The 21839-nt window shown below is 37.5% G+C and overlaps 1 protein-coding gene across 1 annotated transcript; it reads right to left on the reverse strand.

The window, feature by feature from the left end:
• Positions 1-795: 795 nt before the first annotated feature.
• Positions 796-15098, reverse strand: GATM (glycine amidinotransferase). The gene is made up of 9 exons (XM_042804093.1): positions 15030-15098; positions 14349-14567; positions 8682-8877; positions 7267-7457; positions 5829-5966; positions 5375-5539; positions 4034-4097; positions 3816-3932; positions 796-1842 (listed from the first exon to the last, which is right to left on the reverse strand). The coding sequence occupies exons 1-9, from the start codon at positions 15096-15098 to the stop codon at positions 1730-1732; spliced, it is 1272 nt and encodes a 423-aa protein (XP_042660027.1). The 3' UTR covers positions 796-1729.
• Positions 15099-21839: the final 6741 nt, after the last annotated feature.

A 21839-nucleotide genomic window follows, 5' to 3' on the forward strand; every position in this document is an offset into this window, starting at 1 on the left:
ATATAACACGGTATGAAAATATAGTCTCCTTAATCCTGCAGATATCAGGGGTGCATGTATCCTGCTACTAATCCACATTTTGCCAGAGTTTTTGATGTTTTCAGCTGTACCTGGTGATATTTTATGCCAAGCACAAACACACAGACATCATTCCTGCACTACAGCATGTAGAACAATGGGAAAGATGACCTGCTGTGCATGCTCCTCTAAGCAGCTCTCCAGCTCCATTGTCAATACTGGAAAGCAAAGTTTGGTTACAGGAAGACTCAGATGAATTTCCATTGTCTAAATAGCATTGATTTATAAAGGGGAAGAAAGGGACCATCTCTTTGTGGTCAAGTGCAGGGAGCTGTCTCATTATCTCTTCCAGTCTCACATATCTTAAAGCATTCTGGATTGTCGATATAGAACCTGTTTAGTCCTACCCAACTCTGGGTAAAATATGGTCATATATCTTATATGTGAGTATGTTATGCCTGACATATTTTCCTGTCAAGTTACACTGCATTGTCTGACTCATTAGATTCTTCCACACACTGGTAAGAAACATCTATTAGTGTTACTTTCCCCCACCAGTCATAGTTCTGTGCAAAACAGAAGCAGAAACATACAATATGAACAATATAGCACAAGGGTTTTCTGCACTGTATCAGTGCCTAAGATGTTACAAGTTTTACAGAGGAAAAAAAAAAAAAAAAAAAAGGATACCTGTGTATTTTATATTTCCATCTGTATTTTACAAATGTGTTCCCATCCAGACATTTTACACTTACTCATTTTCAGAAGAGCAACAAATTGAGAATGCAAAAAAAAAAAAAATCTTTATTAGCATAAAAAGTACATATTCAGTAATCAATACTCAAGTTCCTTCACAGCACCTGGCAGGTTTGATACAGGAAGATGTATCTGCTACAGCTGGAGGAAGAAGGGGTTGTAAGATGTCAGAGGTTTAGGGTTAGAGGGAGGTGGTTGTTGGGTTTGTTTTGTGCCTTTTTTTAAGTTATGTAAACAATTCAGAGTGAAAGCTGTACAAGGAAAATATTAGCTATCACTTGTACACTTAAAAGTTAAATAAAAAACAATTTCAGCAATACAAAAAGCAATATAAAAAATATTCAGATGCATGACATGCATGAGAAGAAAACGTAGAAGGACAGGGCAAGTAAGTGAATATGTCTTAAAAGTTAGATCATACTGGAAATTCTCTGTAAATATCTGTATGGCTCGATATGAAAAACATAAAATTACTTGGTTCTATAAGAGAACTGTACAGTCGCATCTATTTTAACTTCACTAAACACAAATATACTAGAACAATAGGCTGATTAAAAGGAGTAAGAAAAGTTTACTCAAGTTTAACATTTCAAGCTACCTATTTGATAGAGTAACTAGACAGAGGTAGATGTCCAATATTAGTGGCCAAGCTATTCTAGCAAGACCTTTTAGCTATCTTGTCAAGTTTTTACATTCAAAGCCAATGCAAAAAGGCTCCATAGATGAAGGATGTCTTTCAAAGAGCCAGCCAGAAAACCTGGATTGATGATGGAAGTAGTGTCAATAATACTGCTGAAAGTGAAAAGTAAGAATAAACCATTTACCAGACCACTGTGAGGATACCACTGATCAAGCACTAGAGCTCATGCAGTCGTTTTAACAAAAGTTAAATTAATTTGTTAATTTCCTATGTTTACTTTAGAAGCTGAACCATTGCTACCTATCTGGCTCATAACTAGTCAAAATAAGATTGTAGGGTACCACGACGGCGGATATCACATGTCCAGCAATGGAAACCACCTCCCAGTGAATTGGCATGGCGAATATTCACTTTAATTGTAGAAATGCCTGCAAAAAACATACATTGCATACTTTAAAATTAAAACCTAAAATTCATGTGGTATGCTTTGATCAGACCATTAGATAATGCTTTATCAGATCATATGGCCAGATGCAAGTACGGAAAGTATTTCCTACTCATTTGTTAAGAATTCATTTTCCCAAATTCTAGGCAGAGAACAAACTAGGAACGTAACTGGCATGTTTATTCCAGTGATACCCTCAGGAATATACAATGCCTGGAGCACAGCCGGTGTTTGATGTGTTATGATGTGCCAGTAATAAAAAGAAAAAATCAGTTTTTGTGGTATGTGAAGAATTAGCTGAAATTCTGCTACAATATATGACCAGGGCACATTTACATAAATCTGTGTGAGCATTTATGATTCAGACACTGAATGTGCTCTTTCAAGTGCCTTTCAAGAAAAGCTGCATTCAAAGTATGGAGCTATGAGTCCCTCTTTCTCAGAAAGCGGAAAGAGGCTGTTATACTTACTACCTAGGTTAAGCTTCCTCCCACTTCTTCTCAGCTCTGATCTTTCAGCTGTGGCTCAGTTTATACAAAGTCCTGACAGATGGACTAGGATCAGAAGAATTTTCTGTAATGAAGTTTGCCTTTTTGCTTCTTGGTACTTTCAAGAGCTCAGGAGCAGCTCAGTAGAATCCATCATTTAGGTCTGCTTTGTTCCCAGTAGACCCATATCAGTCCTAGGAACTTACTGACTACAGGGGTTTATTTAGAACTCACACAAACTGAAGTTCAAGTGTAAAAGATATATCATGATTAGCATTAGTAGCCTCATTTTTAAAGTACTTTCAGACATTTATAAATTCTCAGTTCCTTGGTCATGCAGAGAATTTAAAGAACCTAAGACTGAAAAGCTAAGTGATTCACTAAAGGTTGTATAGCCAGTCTTTAAAAGAAGAATAAAACATTAGATTGCACGGTTCTCACCTGCAATCATCTCATATTTGAGAGAAGCTTCACTAAGTGCAGTCACATCCATGGCACCAACCCTTCTTCTAGGTTCACAGTTGCTGTCTTTCACCCTTGCATCAATCTCTCCTTTCCATCATTTTTCTCCCTTTAAAGGAGTCTTCTGCTACTGAGGAGTGTTAATCTTTTACTCTACAATACAATGACCCCTCACTTCCCTTGACTTCTCGTCTACCCACTAGTCTTCTTTCTACCCTGTCATCTTTTGCATCATCATGTACTTATCCTGCAGCAATAGTCAGCTGGCTGCAAGCAATCTGGCCACCCCTCCACTATTCAACTATGAGCCACAAGTAGATCTACTTGCATCTTTCCTTCCCAGCATGAGGGAAGCAGGTGGATTAACAGCATGAGTTCAGATTTTTAAATCTATATTATTTGTCTTTTCAGTGAGCTGTGCATAAGACTTTCAGATTTTATGTTCAATTACAGTTCCCCTGCCACTACATCTCTAAAGGAATTCCACCCTATCATGAAATTACATCTCACAGGACTGAAACTCTCCATAAATGAGCATAAATACCTGGGTTAAGTGTTCTTAATTTGACAGTTTAAAAGTACAATAAGTTTGAAACTAGAAAAATCCAAAAGCATTTTGACAGTGAGGGATAGCCAGCTCTGCATCTCTCAGCAATATATGCATTCAATCTCTCCAAGACAGATTTTGCCTCCAAACTGAACAGACAGCTTTACATTAAAAAAACCCATTCAAAAGCATGTTAGCAGTAACAATAACTGCTACTCACACCTTTTTTTGCTTCCTGCTGTAGGGGCACAAGATGTAAGTGGCCCATGTTTATATGGCTGAAGTATTCAGAAGAGAAATCACTGAATGATTCTTACTTGCTAATGCAATTGTTTGAGCATCTTTTCCAGTGCTGGCTGCTTTGAATACTTTAAGCAAAACCTCCATTCATCCAGATGTGCATAGCTGGTATCATGATAATTTAATTTTAAGTTAATGTTGAAATATGTTAGGACATACCCAGATTTTCAAACATCTTCTGAATTGATGTCTCATTGGCATCCACCATCACACGCTTCTCATCCAGCATTAAGACATTCATGGAGAGCCATTTAGAAGACATCCACAGTGGATGATCTAAACACATGAGAATGAACCTTCTACTATAACAATATTGCCCCATATTAATACTCTTCAGAATACTCTTTGAATTCTTAGAAAAGAAAGAATGAATATACCATCTGGGATGAGTGGCACAGGAGGGCGAATCACAGTCCAGCCTGCCTTCTTGAAAAGCTCAATCTGAAAGAGCAATTTAATTAGTTTCTAAACAGGGTTCTTAATGTATCACATTGTGTTCTCCAGCTTATGCCACATTTTCCCAGGCTACCTGAATGCACATGACATCCCCTTCCCTCTGTACACTCCCTCATTCAAGTTCCATCTACAAACCCAGTTTTCATAAAGCACTTTCTGAAAGCCTTTTCAAATTTTGCATGCCACTAGCATTTCTTTCTACTGGTTTTATATATGTTAGGTATACTAAGATATGTTAAAGACAAAAGGTAACACATTCAGTTTGGAGCCTGTGAAGTAAACATACTAGTAACAGCACAAATTATTAAATTATTTTATTTTTGATATTATTTCTTCCCATATGACTCTAAGAGCCATTGGTGTGAATTACACTGCTATTTATAGAAAACAAAACTACAAAAAATGCCACACAAAATTATGTTTGCATCATGCTTCATAAGAAACTTAATATGCAGTTTACTTAAACGGAACAAAATAAAGGCATCCTAGGGAATAATTTCTGCCTAAGAATTACATAGTCAATTTAAAAGTAAGAAGATAATTTATCTAAGAAGAATTGATTTCAGTGTTTGAATACTTGGAAGAACTCTTTATTCAAGTGTTACCACGAGGTGGAGCTCCGATTCTGAAAACTCAATACCCAGCCTGATCTGCCAGGATTTTAAAGAAAAGCACTCTTTCACGCACACCTCCTCCCAGTTTTACGTACTGAACCATATCTCTTTACTACTCTTCAAAAATTATTTCTTGTTCAGTTATTCAAAGCTGAATTCCTGAGCAATTACCTTTCAAAATATGAATTAAAAGGGGGATTACTCATCTGAGCAGCAGAAAACTCGAAATTTCTCCTTGGATACAATTAAAATATTTAAGTAGTGGAAGTGTTCAGAGAATGAGTACATCCTATGTACTTGTTTTGATACTACATTATTACAAAATGGATAGCTTCCATCATATTTAAACCATATACATAGGAAGAAACACACAACACATCCATCCAGCCTCACAATAAGAAAGCACAAAGAGCAGTAGCAGAAAACTTGGGGATAACAGTGGTCTTTGCACTGCTGAGAAAGTTCTAGAGTCAAGATGCAAATGTGTCTAAGTTTCTGAACAACTGTCTGAGTGCTATTTAAATTCAGTAGTGTAGTATTTTTCAAATGCACACAAAATAAACTTGTGGATTGACAATTATCCAGCAGGGACCTAATCAGCTCAGTCTTTTTAAACACAAAACACTTTCCCCTCTGCTATACCCTTACCTGATGGCAGGGACGGTCTGGGTTAGAGAGCACAAGACCAGGTCCAATGATATTAAAAGTAGCATCAATGTGCATAGGGTTAGGATCTTTAAAGGATATTATATGCACTTTATAGTCTGGTGCAAGATGTCGCCTCATCCATTCAATGCCCATGTAATTTGTAACCTGAAAATGGGACAAAGTTTCACTAGGCTAGAACATAAACTGCATCCAAACTTAGTTTGTTTAATGTTTTATTTATTTAAATATTTAAAGCCAAGATAATAGAAGTTGATGCCTTTAGCTAAACCCTTATCTGTAGCAGAGTCTCATCCTGTATATCAGACATTCTATGAATAACACCTTCTATTGTCAACATTCTTATTTTACTTCTGTTCAGGAATTTTAAAAGGATAAATACAGGTACCAATCATTAAGAGAGACACTGAAACTGTTGGAAGAAACCTTTATTTACCTGGCTTCTTTGTACAAAGATATCTCTTCCAGCTCTAATGAAGTCAGCAGCATCAAAGCATGGCTCAAATTCAGTAGTTACAAATTTTCCCTGAGCAGCCAGTTTATGCCTGTCTTCAACAGAGCGGATTGGATAATCCTAGTTATAGAAAAACAGGAGTAACAACATGAGGCTGGAGACGGTAAGGAAATGTTTTCAAAGTATTTGCTATTGAAGAGTATTTTAAAATTAAGAAAATATGTTTATGTTAATAGCTAGTATGTTCCTTGGAGGTGGTTTGGTTTACTTGTTACTAGAATAACAAAAGAAAGCATAAATGTGCAAGTTTAAGTGAAAGGTTTTAAGTACATTCAAGAATAGGTGATAAGAGACAATAGTTATACACCAAGAAGTTAATTGCCCTTTAGAGCCACTGTCTATACAATATTCTGGTTTCTGGGTCAAAAATATTCATTGCCAGTGGAATTTAACTAAATACTGGTATGCAATCTATTTCCTAACAAAGTGTTGTGGTTTGAGCTCGGAGGGCAAGTGAACTCCCTACTTTTTCCACATTTTAGAATGGAGCAGTACTTCAAACTACAGGGTAGATCTTCAGGAATTTATATAGTTTTTAGAATGAAACAATGCAATTAAAAACAAGTGAGGTGTAAAATAACAGCACAAACAAAAACTACTGGATATATAATTTCTATGCTTTAGAACAGGCTCTAGAAATTTTCCAATAATGACAAATAACTCTAGGGAAATTTTGTTCAACAAAGATTTCTTTGCATCATTAATAAGATGTCACTGTTCCCAGAAAGTTATAATTCCTCAACCAGTTTTACTGCACTTATTGCAGATGCTCTTATCAAGGTCCTAATGCATTTGGGGGCCTATAGGAAACTACCAAAATTATCTGAGTCAAAATTATTACAGAAGAAAGAAATTAAGAAATTATTCACTTAAATATTTGAAAGGTAAATAGTGGAGGATCTAAACTGTGAGCATTTTTTTATGTGACTTCCAAAATACTAATCATGCAAAACAAGGATTATGAGATTTTCTTCTGTTCTCTTCCACTTCCCTGAAACACTCAGGACATACAGTCATTCTCAGGGCATCTTAATTCTTTAAGGTAATCTGTGATGTCTTTCTAGCATTCCATCCTCTTTAGTAAAGCTAAATTACAGCCAGTAATCAAAACAATTCAAAGCAGACTTGAATTCAATAGAAAACTTCCTGTTTCTTATTCCCTAATTCATACACTCAGTAACAGCTGGAAAGGCTACTGAATATTTGCATACACTAGAAAACCCACAAATTTCCAGAGTTGTTTTGCTGTTGCCATGTGTGTGTGTGTCCCAATTTTTTGAAACCTAGATATCAGGTTGAAACTACCAGCAAAATTCTGCATAACCAGAACTGAAGTTCTGAAGTAAAATGAGAACAATACCTGATCATAGAGTTCATCTGCCATTGTGGGTTTGGGGGCTGTTGTCCACTTAGCACCACAATTGAAATAATCTTTGATTATTCGTCTATATGCTCTGTACTCAAAGAACCGAGCACGCCAAGCCATAGGTGCTTCAATAATTTCATTTCCCACAACCAACAGGATGTCTCTTGGCATGGCAGCATACATACCTGAAAGGAAAAAGGACATTAACTTATAAGACTAATATCCTTTTCTCAGCTCTTTCAGCTTATTCACTTGTCACCCTCTTCTTTACCATTATTTCTATCAAAAAGAATGGCAAAAAGCATCTTTAGCAAAGTCAGGAAACCAGAGCATAATTTGAGGCCCTTACACTCTGCAGTACGTTTTCAAAGTGACATTTTTTTATTCAGAATACATGTGAGTTTTGCTACAAAGCCTCACTCATAATGAGTTCACAACTAGATGAAAGCCTTCCACAATCTACAAGCCTCTACTTTGCAATCTGTTTAATGGAAATTAACTAGACAAATGTTTACAAATTACTCAGACAACTTTAAATGGTGATGAGGGCGAGCAAGTTTTCCAAGTAGACCTCGTTTCTTTATATGCCATCCTTTTAAAAAGTAATACCACAGAAGAAGAATTTGATGGAACACAGAACTAGTGCAGGAAGCAGTCTCATTAGACTTTTCATTAACATTATCTGTTCCCTAATTAATTTGAGTTCCACTAGAACAACCTAAGTACACATTTGACATGAAAGGATTCTGGAGACTATGCTTGATGCAAAGCTGTTTATGAGCCAGTATACTCTCACAGGAAATAACCAAAGCCATATGGTGCCATACGAGGAGGAATGTGGTCAGTAGGTAGAGAGACATTCAAATTTCCTTGACACTAGTAAAGACCCACCTGGAAAACTGTTTCTCTTTTTGGCCCCATAGTTTAAGATGGAACCAACACTAGGATCCAACAAAGGACTATAAAGACAGTCAAGGGGGCCTAACAGCATATGACCTGGGAGAAGTGAAGGGATCTCAGCTTATTTCATGTGGCAAGTAGGGGACAAAACAGTAACAGCCTACAGCTACTTTCATGGCCATTAAGCATGACAGACGAACACTTCTTGGTAGTGGCCATGACAAAATAGCAAGGGAATCTGGCAACAGATGCTGGTGTGGGAAGTTCAGGTTAGGTATTAGGAAAGCGTCTTTCATTAGAAAACCATGTAGCACTGAAACAGGTCAGCAAGTGAGGTAGCAGAATCTCCATCACCGGAGATTCTTCCAAGTCATAGCTACAAAGTCATCACTGACCTCATCTAGCACTGGCAATAATCCTGCTCCAAGAAAAAAGGTAGACTAGATGGCATCCAAAATGTCTCAGACGAGCTAAATAGACAAAGCCTTCAACAATGGAAGATCATTTACCTGTAGACTCAAAATCAGGTGTTTTATAGTTTACAGAGCAGTCAATTGGATCAGGCCTCTTGACAATTATACCTTCTCTTTTCAAAATATTGCACATCTCTTCAATTTCAGCAATAGCTTTTTTTAAATGGTCTTTGGGGAAGCTCTGCCCTCCAAATTTCTGATAAAATCCCCAATACTTTTCATATGTGTTGGCCTAAAACAGAAGGACAGGTAAGTGACAAAAAATAAGCATCAGTTATTTTGGTATAGTGGAATAGATGTCTAAGACAATTCTTAATGTTCAAAGTTTCTTCTTTTTTCACTGACTTTTGTATGTGCTATGACCCTGATATGTCATAGTGTGCCTTATATTTTGAAGAGTTCCTAAGAATTGTTAATATTCTGTTGAGTCTTCTAAAATAAAGGGGCAGGAGAAAGGGGAGGAAAAAAAAAAGGGGGGGGGGGCACAGGGCAGAAGCATCAATGCTTCAGATAAATACTCAATTATTCCTGGATGAGAATTCCTGTCCTGGTAATACTCTGCTGTCTTTATTCTTTGTCTTTACTAATTCTATTTGTACACACAATTGGCAAGGTTTCATTCATATGCTTTATGATGTGCATGTCATTAAACTTATGTAAGTGCAGGTGTTAGTCTAGTTGTGAATGTCTGATGTCTTCACAAATGATTACATACAGTAACAAAGTTAATTTCAGCTGTATGTGCTAAACAGGCTCATTGAACTAGCAGATAGCTTGAGTACTGCTAACAGACTGTACATGTGACATGACGCCCAAGAAAAAAAGTCCTCTGAGGAACAGCAGAAAAAAGGCAAAGCCATTCTGGAATGCAGAGAAGTAAGTAAACATTTCATTTCCACTTGTAAGTTTAGTTTGAATTTTAGATAAGATTTTCAAGATATTCCACCTCCCCATATTTTTAGATACAGATGGATCAGTAGCTTATATTATTTGTTTCTACTGATGGAAATATTATTATGAATAATGTAATAAATATTTCTAGAAGTCTCTTCCCCTCTTTAGCCATAGCTCTACAGAAAGTCTCATTATTTATCAAGTCACAGATGAAAACCAAGAGACTACATTATACTTCAGTTAGTATTTAGTGGCTAGTATTGCCAAGTGGCCATGAAAGATTCGGTCCTTATTATGCTAGACCTGTACAAACACACTAAACACAGCAAATGCTATAGACTCTGCTATTTAATAAGGCTAGCAGACATGCTTTTAAATGAAAACAACCTTGAGCTCATCTCCAGAATGCATATATCTGTAGTCACCTTGTTAAAACCTCACATTGGTACTGTCACAGTGGTGACATCAGGAATTTTAAAGCCATCCCAAGTACAGGTAACATGCCTTCTTGGCTAGAAGGGGCCATACTTCAGGTACGGTAGCAGTCTAGAAAATGCAAGAGATACTAAATTCACCTGTCAGAGTTGGATTAAAACAAATACAACATTTACAGGCCTAAATCCTCTGCTCCTGAAATCCTGTGATAGTCTCCTCAAATTAAAAATTCATTCAAAACAATGTCCTAACTCTCATGATTAAGAAAATCCAGACATATAATCAAAACAAGTAATGCTGCTTCAGTTCAGTGTAGCTTTAAAAGTACTTCGTTTGGATTGGTAACACTAACATAATAGAGGAACAAGTGCATATGGAACCCTCCTGGAACAACAGCAGAAGGGGTCAGGAAGAGGTGAGCAAGTGGCCAGGCCTTCCTTCTGCACCAAACTCATTCAGGCAACATGAGTGAGAGTGAGGGGATGCAACAGAACCTGCCTTTCCAAATATGAGGTTATCTCCTGACACTGCAGTCTTGACTACCTTCCAGAAAGCAATGTTCTGGAAAACACCAATGCAATGATGTCCCTTTTGTGCTAGTACTGTCAGTGAGCCCCGCGCAGTCAAGGCATTCATCTGAAGGCATGACTGATCTCCTTTAACAATCCAGGTGATCCATTCTATTCTCTACTACTTCTGGATATTTGCCCTCATGCTAGAGGCAAGAAGGAAAAGAAGTCAACCTTTTAGACATCCTTAACATTTATATGGAGAGCCCAGGCAAAGGTCTCAGCACAGCCATACTGTTCCTCCAGGACTGAAGCTTCTTTCCCATCCTTCCTGAAGGAATTTACTCTTTTTCTTTAAGTGGGTAACTTGATCATCTCAGGCTTGCCAGCTGTTCAGAAGTCACATGCAGATAACATGAAGTGCCTAGCATTCCTATGGAAACCTGTTTTGCTAAGGAGGCAAATTTGTCCTAAGGAGTAAAGCTAGTTATTTTCAGAGCAACCCATGATGTATTTGAACATCATTAATTCCTAAGTGGTGCAGCTCCCCTCTTCACCAGGTGTCCTCTAGTATTGCTTTTTTAAACCTGAGAAATGACACTTGTGTTGCACTAATACAATAGCATAATCTTAAAAGTTAGACACAGTAAGGATTAACACCACTCATATTCCCTACCTTCTGAATAACTGGGAAAAAGTATATGAATGAGATATCTATTTCATAGCAATTCAGGGTAGGTGATTCTAGGCCCCTTTGATCATATACATACAACTCATTTCAGGCTGTTCAAAAAGTACTATGGTCAGGACACAGAAAAGAGCTGTAGATAATCTCCTCAATATACTTTATAGCCTACTGTCTGAGAGTACCTGAGAAACTGCAGCAGCATTTAAGAAAAAATCATTCTTTTCAGAAAGAAATTTAAGAGTTTGCCTTAAGGAAAACATTGGCTTTAAGAAACAGCAGGATTACTCACTATAGTTGATATATATTTTAAACATTTGTTGTGGAAAATAATTAACATTATCAATGCTAACACTCTTGATATGTACCTTAAAGCTAGTAATGACCGTTAATAAATTTAGTAGATTGAAACAAAAATTCAGATCAAAATGCTTTTTGCCTAATTCAGTAGTAAACACCCCTCCTCCAGCTTCTCACTCAAGATACAATGATCTGTGGTAATAATACCTCTTCACTAGAAGTGCACTATTCTTCACAAAATATACTGAAAAAAAACAAAAAAATTGCAGAATACAAAGCTATAAAGCTCAACTGTTTGACAAAAAAAGTGTCAATTGCTTCAGAAGAATACACCTGAACCATGATATTTTTGACCTTTTTTTAATTCAAAAAAGGGCATCTTCCTAGTTAATGTAGTAGTTAACCTTCTAGTTAAGATTTCTCACGTTCCCCACTAGTATTTACCTCTACATAACCTACATAGCCCATTTCAAACTCCCAAAAAGATGTGCACTAAAGTGGCAGCTCACTAATATTCATCAGATATGTAGGGCTCCTGATTCAATTAATTCCTTCCTCCTTCTTATGCCATACACATCATTCCCACATCACAGCAAAACCACTCGTGTATACCAAAACCATGTCTCAAAGTATGAGATTGCTGAATGCAGCCATACTTCCTGCACTTAAGTATTTTGTAAATAAGCATGCATACAATCTTAAAACACAAATTAGAAGTACCTCAAAGCAAATATTTACCAAACTGCTATAATTTGAGATGTGTTTTTTAAAGCATCTCAGGTCCAAAGCCTCAATTTTTCCTTATACAACTCAAATTTGCTAAACTTCATTTTTTTATAACCAATGACTCTCATTTATACTTAGCAGAAGACATGTGATACACATCAACCATGGTGTTGCTACTTGCAGAGACAGTAACAGGGATTTCTGGTTATTGTATTACACTGGAGCAACACATACATACACACCTCACCCTTCAGACATATAGAGATGTGAAAAATAACTGAATCTATAAACTGGCAAGGTAGGATTTGGACTACTGTTTGGATTATCCAGCAACACACCCAGGTAAAGTTACTGCTGCAGTTCCTACTGCAAAATTTAAGACAAAAGCAGAGAAAACTAGAGGAAACCACATCTCGGCTGGCACACTCTATTACTATTACTGGTTGCGGCCAATGTATCTTTCAGACTTGGCATTTTACATAAAGTAAAGCTAAAACTTGCTTTAGCCCCACATTGTAGGTATTTGCATTGCAGAGGTAATCCTTTACTTTGACATTCCTCATTGACCTTTTGATATTGCATGTAACAGAAGGTGAGGTTCTGACCTCATCTGATTAGTTATGGCTTGATAGGCAGTAGAACCAGGCTAGCTGTATAGCATGCCATTCTTCAGCAGGTTAGACATTTGAAAGAGTATTTTTTCTGACATTAAAGCAAGCCCTTGGCCACTACTTGAGAACAGAATTTTGCCCCATTTAATGTTACAGTGTAAAAAAGATAGACATGGGTTTTTTCCTTACTCTTTCTGTGCATTCATTATAGCAGTTTTAATTACATAAATGTACATACATACACTTGTATATTAGAAACACCAATCCTCATCCGCTTTTTTTCTGAAGCTCCTAGAATATCTTTGGAGTGTCTGAAACAGGATTCCAGAGGCTGGTAACTGAGCTTTAGCTTTCAAGGAGTAAATACAAATCATAATAAAGTCAGTGGTAAAGTTTTCATTGCACTCAGTGAGGCCAAGATATCATCTCAAATGTCCCAATGTAAATCAAATGATTACTCTTCTATATGGGGATTAGAACTACCAAGCTGTAGTAATTCACTCACATTCCTCCAGCTACTTTTGGTCAGAACTATTGCCCAGATTCTAAAGAAAAATATACAAACGTGAAAGGGGCTAGGGGAAGAAAAGTCTTCTCCATAAGTACATCCTGAGCTTCCTCTAAACTACCATTTCCACCACTTTAAACATTTTCAGTATCTTTACCATTCTTTCAACATCAGATAAGAAGAATTCCCTTTCTTTTTTTAACAGAGGTCTTCTGGTCAACTTTATGAAGATATTCTTTATAATTTTACTAAGGTCTCTTCAGTAGAAGTAATACGCCAGCTCATTTTGCTGTGCTAGTCATGGATTATGTGCTGCCTTGGAGGCAGTACTGTACTGTTCAGGCTCATCCCCACGAATGAAGATAACACATACTTAGCAACTTAGCAAAGTCCAGGTAAAGTACACAATAAAAATCTAGAGCAAGCCCATTGTTTGAGTGTTCCTGTTCTAAAATACAACATTTCAGAGAACAAATAAATGTGGATTTATTTAGGTTGCTGTTGTAGTTTTAGGCACAGAAAAACAGAGATGTATTTCCATACAATACTTACTGTAGCACATAAGAGTTGCAGTGAGCTATTTAAAAGTTATTTAAACAGATTGGTCCTGCTAGTGTATAGATACAGAATTCAACCTTTCTCAGACTATTAAGTAGAAAACTATACGTTTTTTCAAGTGGTAACCCTATTTAGGTTTAAGCCAAATTAAACTTTCATTGGTCCTACCAACTATCTCAAAAGCTACAGTGTGTACTTTGATAGCATCAGGGCTACATTACCAGAGCAGATTGCACATATTGGAGATTCTCTCTAGTACTGACTTCTGTTAAAACAACTAATTCAGTTGAAAGTGGAAGGAGAAAGCATATCACCCACCAACATAACAATGCTGTAAAGTTTCACAGATGTAAACAACTACTTTGAAAGAAGAATCCTCAAGAGTAAACACCACACCTTGCACATTGTAAAGCTATAAGCAAATTGCATATATAAAAACTGAATTATTTCCTATTTAAGCCTGGGTTTTTTGTTTACCTTAACCTCCACAGAAAAAGGTGGGACACAAGCATTTTCAGCTCTTCCCACAATGACCTCTTCCAGTGGGTCCCATTCATTGTATGAGCAAACAGGACAGTCCTTAGGCACAGGGCTAGTAGCCTTGTTGTCATCAGCAGCACAGGTGTTCTGGGAGGCTGTAGCTGCCTGGGTGCTCTGGAAAGATCGCTGCACCCATCCTTTAAAGACTCTTCCAAGCTTAAAATAAAAAGTAAGAATGAAAATTACGTTTCCCTTACAAAAGGCAAAAAGCAATGGTTCAGTTCACAAGTGTCTTACACTGTAATCCCAAAGTGTACTTTTTTTTTTTTTTTTTTTAAGCATTAACAGAAACACACTGTTTGTCACAGCCATTCTAATTTATTCACAGCCTACTAGATGCTTAAAGAACAATCCGACTTTTAAAATGCACTCAGTTTAGAAGGGTGATGTCATGGAAGCAGAGCACTGACGGCAACGACTGGAGTCACTGAGCTCTAGACAGCTGAAATGGGAGGATGCGTAAGAGCGCCTCAGACAGAGCAGCCGACAGCCGCCCCGCGCCCTCTCACCGCAGCCGCGCACCCGCCGGCGCGGAGGGGCCGCGCAGGGCTTCCTCCCGCGGGAACGACCTCACCCCCAGCCCCCCGGGCCCGGCGGCCGGATCTGCGCGGCACCAACCCGCGAGCCGATGTAATGCGCCGCTTCGGCTCCGCGGCTCCCCCCGCGCAAGCACCGCACTCGCAGCATCTCTGCTGGCAGGCCAGGCCAGGACAGCTCCGCACCGCTCCGCACCCGCCCCTACCAGCAGCGCAACTGCGCCCCGAGCCCGGCCCCGCCGCCTTTATAGCGGCCCGCCGCACCTCCCTCCCCGCACCTCCCATTGGCGGGGGGGCGCGGAGCGGCACGGAACCGCGCGTGGCGGGGCGGGATGAGGGAGCGATGGCGGCCAGGCCCGGGCCCGGGGAGGCGCCGCCCGGCTGCATGAGGCAACCCCCAAAGCTGACCGACGGCTTTCTTCAACACACCTGGGTTTCATTTCCACAGACGGCTCTTTAGCAGCGATTTGGCTTCGAAGATTTCCAGTCAGGTGTAAAATTCTTGTCTAAAAAGTGTACTGATACGCATCATTCAGTTCTTTTTACTCATCAAAAATACACGTTCTTCATTAAACCTGCGGTAGACAAAAGAAACTAATTTAACCAAAAATTCCAATAAGTCATGTTAAGAATTCAGATTCTTAGACGACAACCTAAAGATTTTGTGATTCACCTAAAAATACTCAAATCACTGAAGGGGTGTTTCAGGAATATCCCAAACACTTGATTTCAAATTCTGGCTTCTCAAAATGCATATTGTGATATGATGAAAAGTCATCTTAAAATGAAAACCTAAAACACCTACCTCCCAGTAGACCTATACTTGTTTTCCCCTGCAAAATCTCTCCATGATAAAATCAACAGAAATACCTTCAACAGGCTGTTCTATCTCAACAGAACTGCAGCCTACAGCAAGAATGTTTGCTACCAGTTCTACCCATATTTAGTATGTATCCCTTAAGCCTGACACATTACTCTGCTTTTTCTCAGCTTGCATACAAGTTCACTTTTAAATCATTTGATATTGCCTTACAAAAGTAAAAAGCAGACAGAGCAAAAATTAGTTTGGCCTGAGTTATTCTGATTAAAGTTGTAAAAATCTGCATCTTTCTTTTAACCTTACTGGTTTTGGTTCTGCCTTTATCACCCATTCAGTGCCTAGCATTTCTTCAGCCTTGTTCAGGACTCCTTCAGCCTCATTATCCAGAGCCAGTGGGGCATGGCTGTGAACACGTGTGATACTTAACTTCTATATGTAAGATCATGGATAGTGCTAGTGAACTCAGCAGACATATCTATAGCAGGAAAAAAGGCAAACATCACTAGTAGTAACATATACTAAAACATAAGCTGTGGTCTTAGAATACAGCAAATCAGCCACAGTTTTAACACACCTTAGATACACAAGTAAGCAAGTTTTATTCTACTTGGTAATTAATGATTCAGCAGTTTGCCTTTTTGGCACAGGTAAACACTACGTCTTCCCAGGAGAAATAGGACAGTGCAAGTTATCTCTTCATGAATTTAAATACTTCTCAGAGGAAAGTTAATTATTTTAGTTGGTATGATATCAAGTGTGTGTTATCCTATTTCATATGACTGCAGAACCTTTTCATAACTCTCAGCTTGTTAGGACTAATTTGTAACATAACTGCCTTGAACACTATTCTTGTATCAAAAAGGATACAAGGATATAATTTTTTTAGTTTCAAAAAGGAATTTTCTTTATGCTGCTTAGTTCCTAGTTACCAATTTTTGTCATCTATTTAATTAAAAAAAAAAAAAAAAAAAACCCAAACAACCAAAAACAAAAACAAAGCAACACCTAAGTTTATGCTAGTTCTGCTCAAATGCTTGTTATTTGATTCAGTTGATTTTGCTAAGGTCACTCTACTCACATTGACCTTCTAAAAAAATTAATGATTGGCTTGTGGCTAAATCCAAAGGTCTTGCTTCTTTCTCTGTCCTTTTTGACTTATCAGCTAGTTTTGGACCTTTGGATCATTCTTTATCAACTCAGTTTACATAGTTTTTCTGACTCTGCACAATACTTTTTTCCTACTTACTACATATGTTTGATGCTTTGTAGGGTGCCTAAAATTGTCCTCACCATCATTACAATGAGCTTTGTGCTGAATGCTCTACTATTTTTTTTTTTCTGCTCACATTTTTTTCAGTGAAAACATTCTTTCCCATATCTCAAAGGTCTGTTGTTTCCTTTCTTAGGGGTAGTTCCTCCTGGACATAAGCCAATCTTCATTTAAGTACAATCAAAGCAGAAATTATTTCCTTTCCCTCACTGGCACAGCTGTGGTCTGACCTTGAAACCTTTACTCATAGTAAAGAGCATTTTCCTTCCAGCCTTCACTGAGTACCAGTCATTTGACCTCCAGATTGCCCTCACATGGGCCTTGATACCTTCAATACTATCAATGCACTAACTACCTAAAATGCACTCTCATGGTATCTCTATGCCTCTTTCACCACTTGACCATCTTCTGGGTCATTTGAAAAAAGAAACTCATTTGTCTCCTTAAAGCAGTCACTTACTTATATTTCTCTACTTACTTTTATTCCTTAACACCCAATACAGACTATATGGTTCACATTTATGGTATATGGAAATGTCATTCCTCACAGTTTCCTCTTTGGCATCAAAATGAGACTCCTCTAGCTTTTTTTACATTGCAAACCTCACCTCAGTATGGAATTTTAACTTGAAACAGGAACAGGAGCTTCACAACACACTGAGATCTGGCCTGTAAAAATTAACTCACAAGTTGTTTGTTTTTTTTTTAATGGGGCTCATGCACTTTTTGTAATATTCTATCCATTATTTTTCAGTGCCATAAGGTGCCTTGCAGGCTTATATAAAACCATCTGCTTCTGATAACTAGGTAATCCATTTAAAGAAATGTAGTTCCAGTTAAGAAAGAACATTAGGGCCCAACAGCATTAGAGAATAAGAAGTAAAATTCTAGTTTAAAACCACAGAATCAGAAAAAGCAACAGGAGACATGCAGTAGAGAGAAGTTATCCTTGGCAACAAGACCAGTGTTACTGAAGATCCAAGTATAAACTCATCTATGTTTTAGGACAGTATTTAGTCTCATCCTCACATATCTTCTTCTCTAACACATATCTATTAGGGAAACAGAAGTCTCAAGGGATTACACTACTGTTTAAATGCAGATTTCCATCTGTCCAGGAATTGAGGTCCTGCCTTTCAGAGCACAGATGATGTTTAGATTTGTAACGTGGTATAGCAACATGCCTGAAGCACTTGAGGGACATGATGTTTAAGGTTAAGGAACAGCTTACCCTTTCTTACCAGTATTTCTGCAATTTACTGATTAAAATGATTTAGTGTAAGATATCTGCTGTGAGCTGGTCCTAACATATACACATATTCAACAGTTTTTACTCATCCTTACTTCTGCTTTACCTACAGAAAATTACTCTGTTCAGCAACACCGTGAGAGACTTCAGTTCCTTCTAATGCCTTGTCAAGGATACTGTTTGCTAAATTCCAACAGACTATACCCACAAGAAGAGAATTTGGCACAGCACATCTTATCTGTTAGCTATCAGGAACAACATAGGAGAATCCAGCATGCTTCTTAGAAAGTAAGTTTCAAACTTCCTGAAGTTCAGAAATCTGGACTGTTCCAGTTGGGAAGAATAAATGCACCTCAAAATATTAAAACTACTTCTTGTTTTTTTCTTAAGTTCATAACTTTGTAGTCAACTCTGAACTCTAAAAATAGTCAAAATATGTTGTTACACATAATTAAAACAATTTCTTTTAAAATTAAACCAATTTCTTTAAAGTATTTCACTTTAACTTGTGATCTATAATAAGAGCTGAAAATCAATGTACTATTTTCAAAGTCCTTTGAAAGATATTTCAATTATAATTAAATAATATAAATCTTGGTTTATCTTGTTTTAAATCTTCATACTCACAGAAAGATATGATTTAATCCCTTATCCAACCAAACAAGCTACATGTGTAAAATGGCAAGAAATTTTTTCTCCCTAATCCCAGCTTCACCAAACCCAATTAAATCTTTAAACTTGCTGACAAACTCTACATCTCTTCTGCCTATTTTATCTTTTATAGTTATTGAAGGACAAATCCTGTAGTTTTCCCCAAATGCCAATTCTGAGTACTTCTTAGAAGATTTTCTGTTCTTCCCTGTCAGGACATCTTCACTGTGTGATGTACTGAAGTGCCATATTCTCCATCAGACTAAATGCAAACTGCTACAGTGGAGTTTTGACTACAGAATGAAACACTTACTCCTATGAGTATAAGAACTAAGTAAAATTGATTTCCCCTCTTTTTGTGCAATTCATATGGTAAATTATAAATCAGAATCATAAACTGCATGGTATTTACCATAATCAAATATCAGAATTTATAAGGAATCTCCATTATGTGGATACACTGCTATCTAATAGCTCTGTGATCTATTAGGTTGGGACACTTAAGGGGTCTTTTTATTCCTATCCATCTAGCTATTATCATGGAACTTGTAGGAACTTCATACCATTGAGACCTTTGACCCTTTCTCAAATCTGTCTGAAAGCAGCCAACAGGTTCAAGTTACAGGGAGGGGAAGGAGAGAACAGAGAGAGACATATATGCACATACACAACCCACCGTCATACAATCTTATGTTCTTAGGAAGTAAGACTGAAACTTTCTTTGTCTTTAAGAAATCAAAAGATGAAAAAAAATAACCTGTTTGAAAGCAGATTACTTATGTAGATGTTTTCTATATGAAACTTAGGTAGCAATACTTCAAAATTTTGTAGTATTGTTAGCACACTGGTATGATTCAATTCTTAGTGTACTTTATGTATGCAAGCATTGCTCTTCATATATTTCTGTTAAAATATCTTTAAATTTTCATTGCAAAAAGCAATCAAATCACATATACAACCAAAATGTATTTCAACACATGTAATTCAAAAGAACATATCAATATTAATATGTATTGCATTAAATTTCAAGCATGATAATTTAGGAAATAATTTAACTCATGTTTGGGGAACCAGGTAGCTGGAATACTAGATGAATGTAGAGAAACAGTTATGTATCCACACCCAAAACAAGGCTCAGTAACTGAGCAAATGGAACAGTACAGGTAGTAGAGGTGCATATATGTGATGGGTAGGACGCCGCCCAGCGAGAAGACACATTGCAATTGAAACAGCACACACAATGACAGAGCTCTGGTGAGATAATCATTAGACAAAACTTTTGGCTTAAGTAGTAAAAAGAATGTTTAGAACTTTCTGCAAATAAAACAGCCCTTGTTGACTGAATCCACCTGATTTCAGGAAGATAGGAAACAGTCCTTGTTGACTGAATCCACCTGATTTCAGGAAGATAGGACTTTCCACTGTACTGGCTACTCACAAATCACACTACATCATAGAAATGACTGATTAAATAATGAATTTCTTTTCCTAAGAGAGCTTGCAGGAGTCCACATTCTGACTAGCTACACTGTATGTGCATGTAACCATGAGTATCAACATACATATAAATACCTGTTTTAATTTTAGATGTCATGTTTCTATTATAGAAAGGTGACAGAGCTGAAGAAAATTCTATGAAGGCAAAGGATTTGGTGATTGTAATCCATGACATTTTACACTCTGTCTTTTCCAGAGGCAGTGCAGTGCTGACTACTGAAAAATGCAGGAGGTTCATGCAGCAAAAGGCACATCACTTGGTGGGATAGATTTCATTCAGACCAGTATTTCCATGTATACAGTAACATGATCTGCCAACATTTTCTAGGGCCAGTACTGTGACAATACTTTCTCCCAGCGCTGCCAAGTGAAATTCATGGCTCTAGGACATTTGAAATCTCTTGAATCTCAAATCCATGGTCTTGCAACATAGCCTGTTGTACATTAGCATGTAAAATCTGAAAACTGCTTCACATCTTTCTTGAAGAATATTTCTAGAAATTATTAAAATAACTTTTCTGTGCCCCTGAAATAACAACTGTATCCAGTTCTATTCTCACACTCACTGGAGTTAAAATTGTAGCCATAACACACTACACATCTGAACAACAGTTTCAAAAATTCTGGTTCCTTTAACTATCATGTGAGTGACAACTGCAAGCTAGCTACTGGCCTCCTAGTGTGAAAGGGTTTTGCATGATTTTTATGGCAACACTTAGCATTTGTTCCACTTGGTTTATCTCCAGGAAGAGACAGGAAGCCTTGACTCTCCAATAACCTCTTATCCATCCCAAGCTTCTAGGAAAGGACAGCCCAATGCACCAAAGTTATTAGACCTCTATTTACTTTAGGGAAAATGCTACAAAAAGCAGCTTTCTTCTGCTTCTCCTTTCTACACTGAACCACAGAATGCCTTGAAGAGACCCCCTGACAAGAGGAATAAGCCACAGAACCTCAGTCACTCTGTGCTGTTTCTTGAGCTTTTGAATATTCCCTTTGACAGACAAGTGATTACTCAGTTACCATTTTCTAGCATATGCATGCAGTTTATCCATGTGAAAAAGACTGGAGTACCCTTAGACTAAACTAGATGGCAGATCTTGTCTGTTCAGTTTGCTACGGCTCAGTAAATAAGGCTGTGAGAATAAAATCTCTTTTTTCCCCCTTCCTTTTTCTAAGAAAACACATTCTTTGATAGGCACATTACATGACTTGATGATCTTGTTGACAGCATCTATGAATGTTGCTCATACTGTAATTCCTCTGAGAAGTTTGCTGAGTATAAGCTTGCCTTGATGGTAGGATAGTAACAAATTATACCAGTAGGGTTTGATTTGAGTGTCTCCTTCAGAGGATTTCATAAATTCATTGTGAGTGTTGTGCTGAATCTGATTCAAGCCTAAAG

This window comes from Tyto alba, unplaced genomic scaffold (assembly GCF_018691265.1).
Source record: "Tyto alba isolate M040663 unplaced genomic scaffold, T.alba_DEE_v4.0 Super-Scaffold_41, whole genome shotgun sequence".
NCBI classification, from domain to species: Eukaryota; Metazoa; Chordata; class Aves; order Strigiformes; family Tytonidae; genus Tyto; species Tyto alba.

Coding starts and splice junctions, on each gene's coding strand:
- GATM (XM_042804093.1), bottom strand. CDS start 15,098: ATGCTGCGAGTGCGGTGCTTGCGCGGGGGGAGCCGCGGAGCCGAAGCG. Junction 5,540..5,828: donor TCTTTGTACAAAGAAGCCAG/GTAAATAAAGGT, acceptor TCCCATTTTCAG/GTTACAAATTACATGGGCAT. Junction 4,098..5,374: donor CAGACCGTCCCTGCCATCAG/GTAAGGGTATAG, acceptor TTGCTCTTTCAG/ATTGAGCTTTTCAAGAAGGC.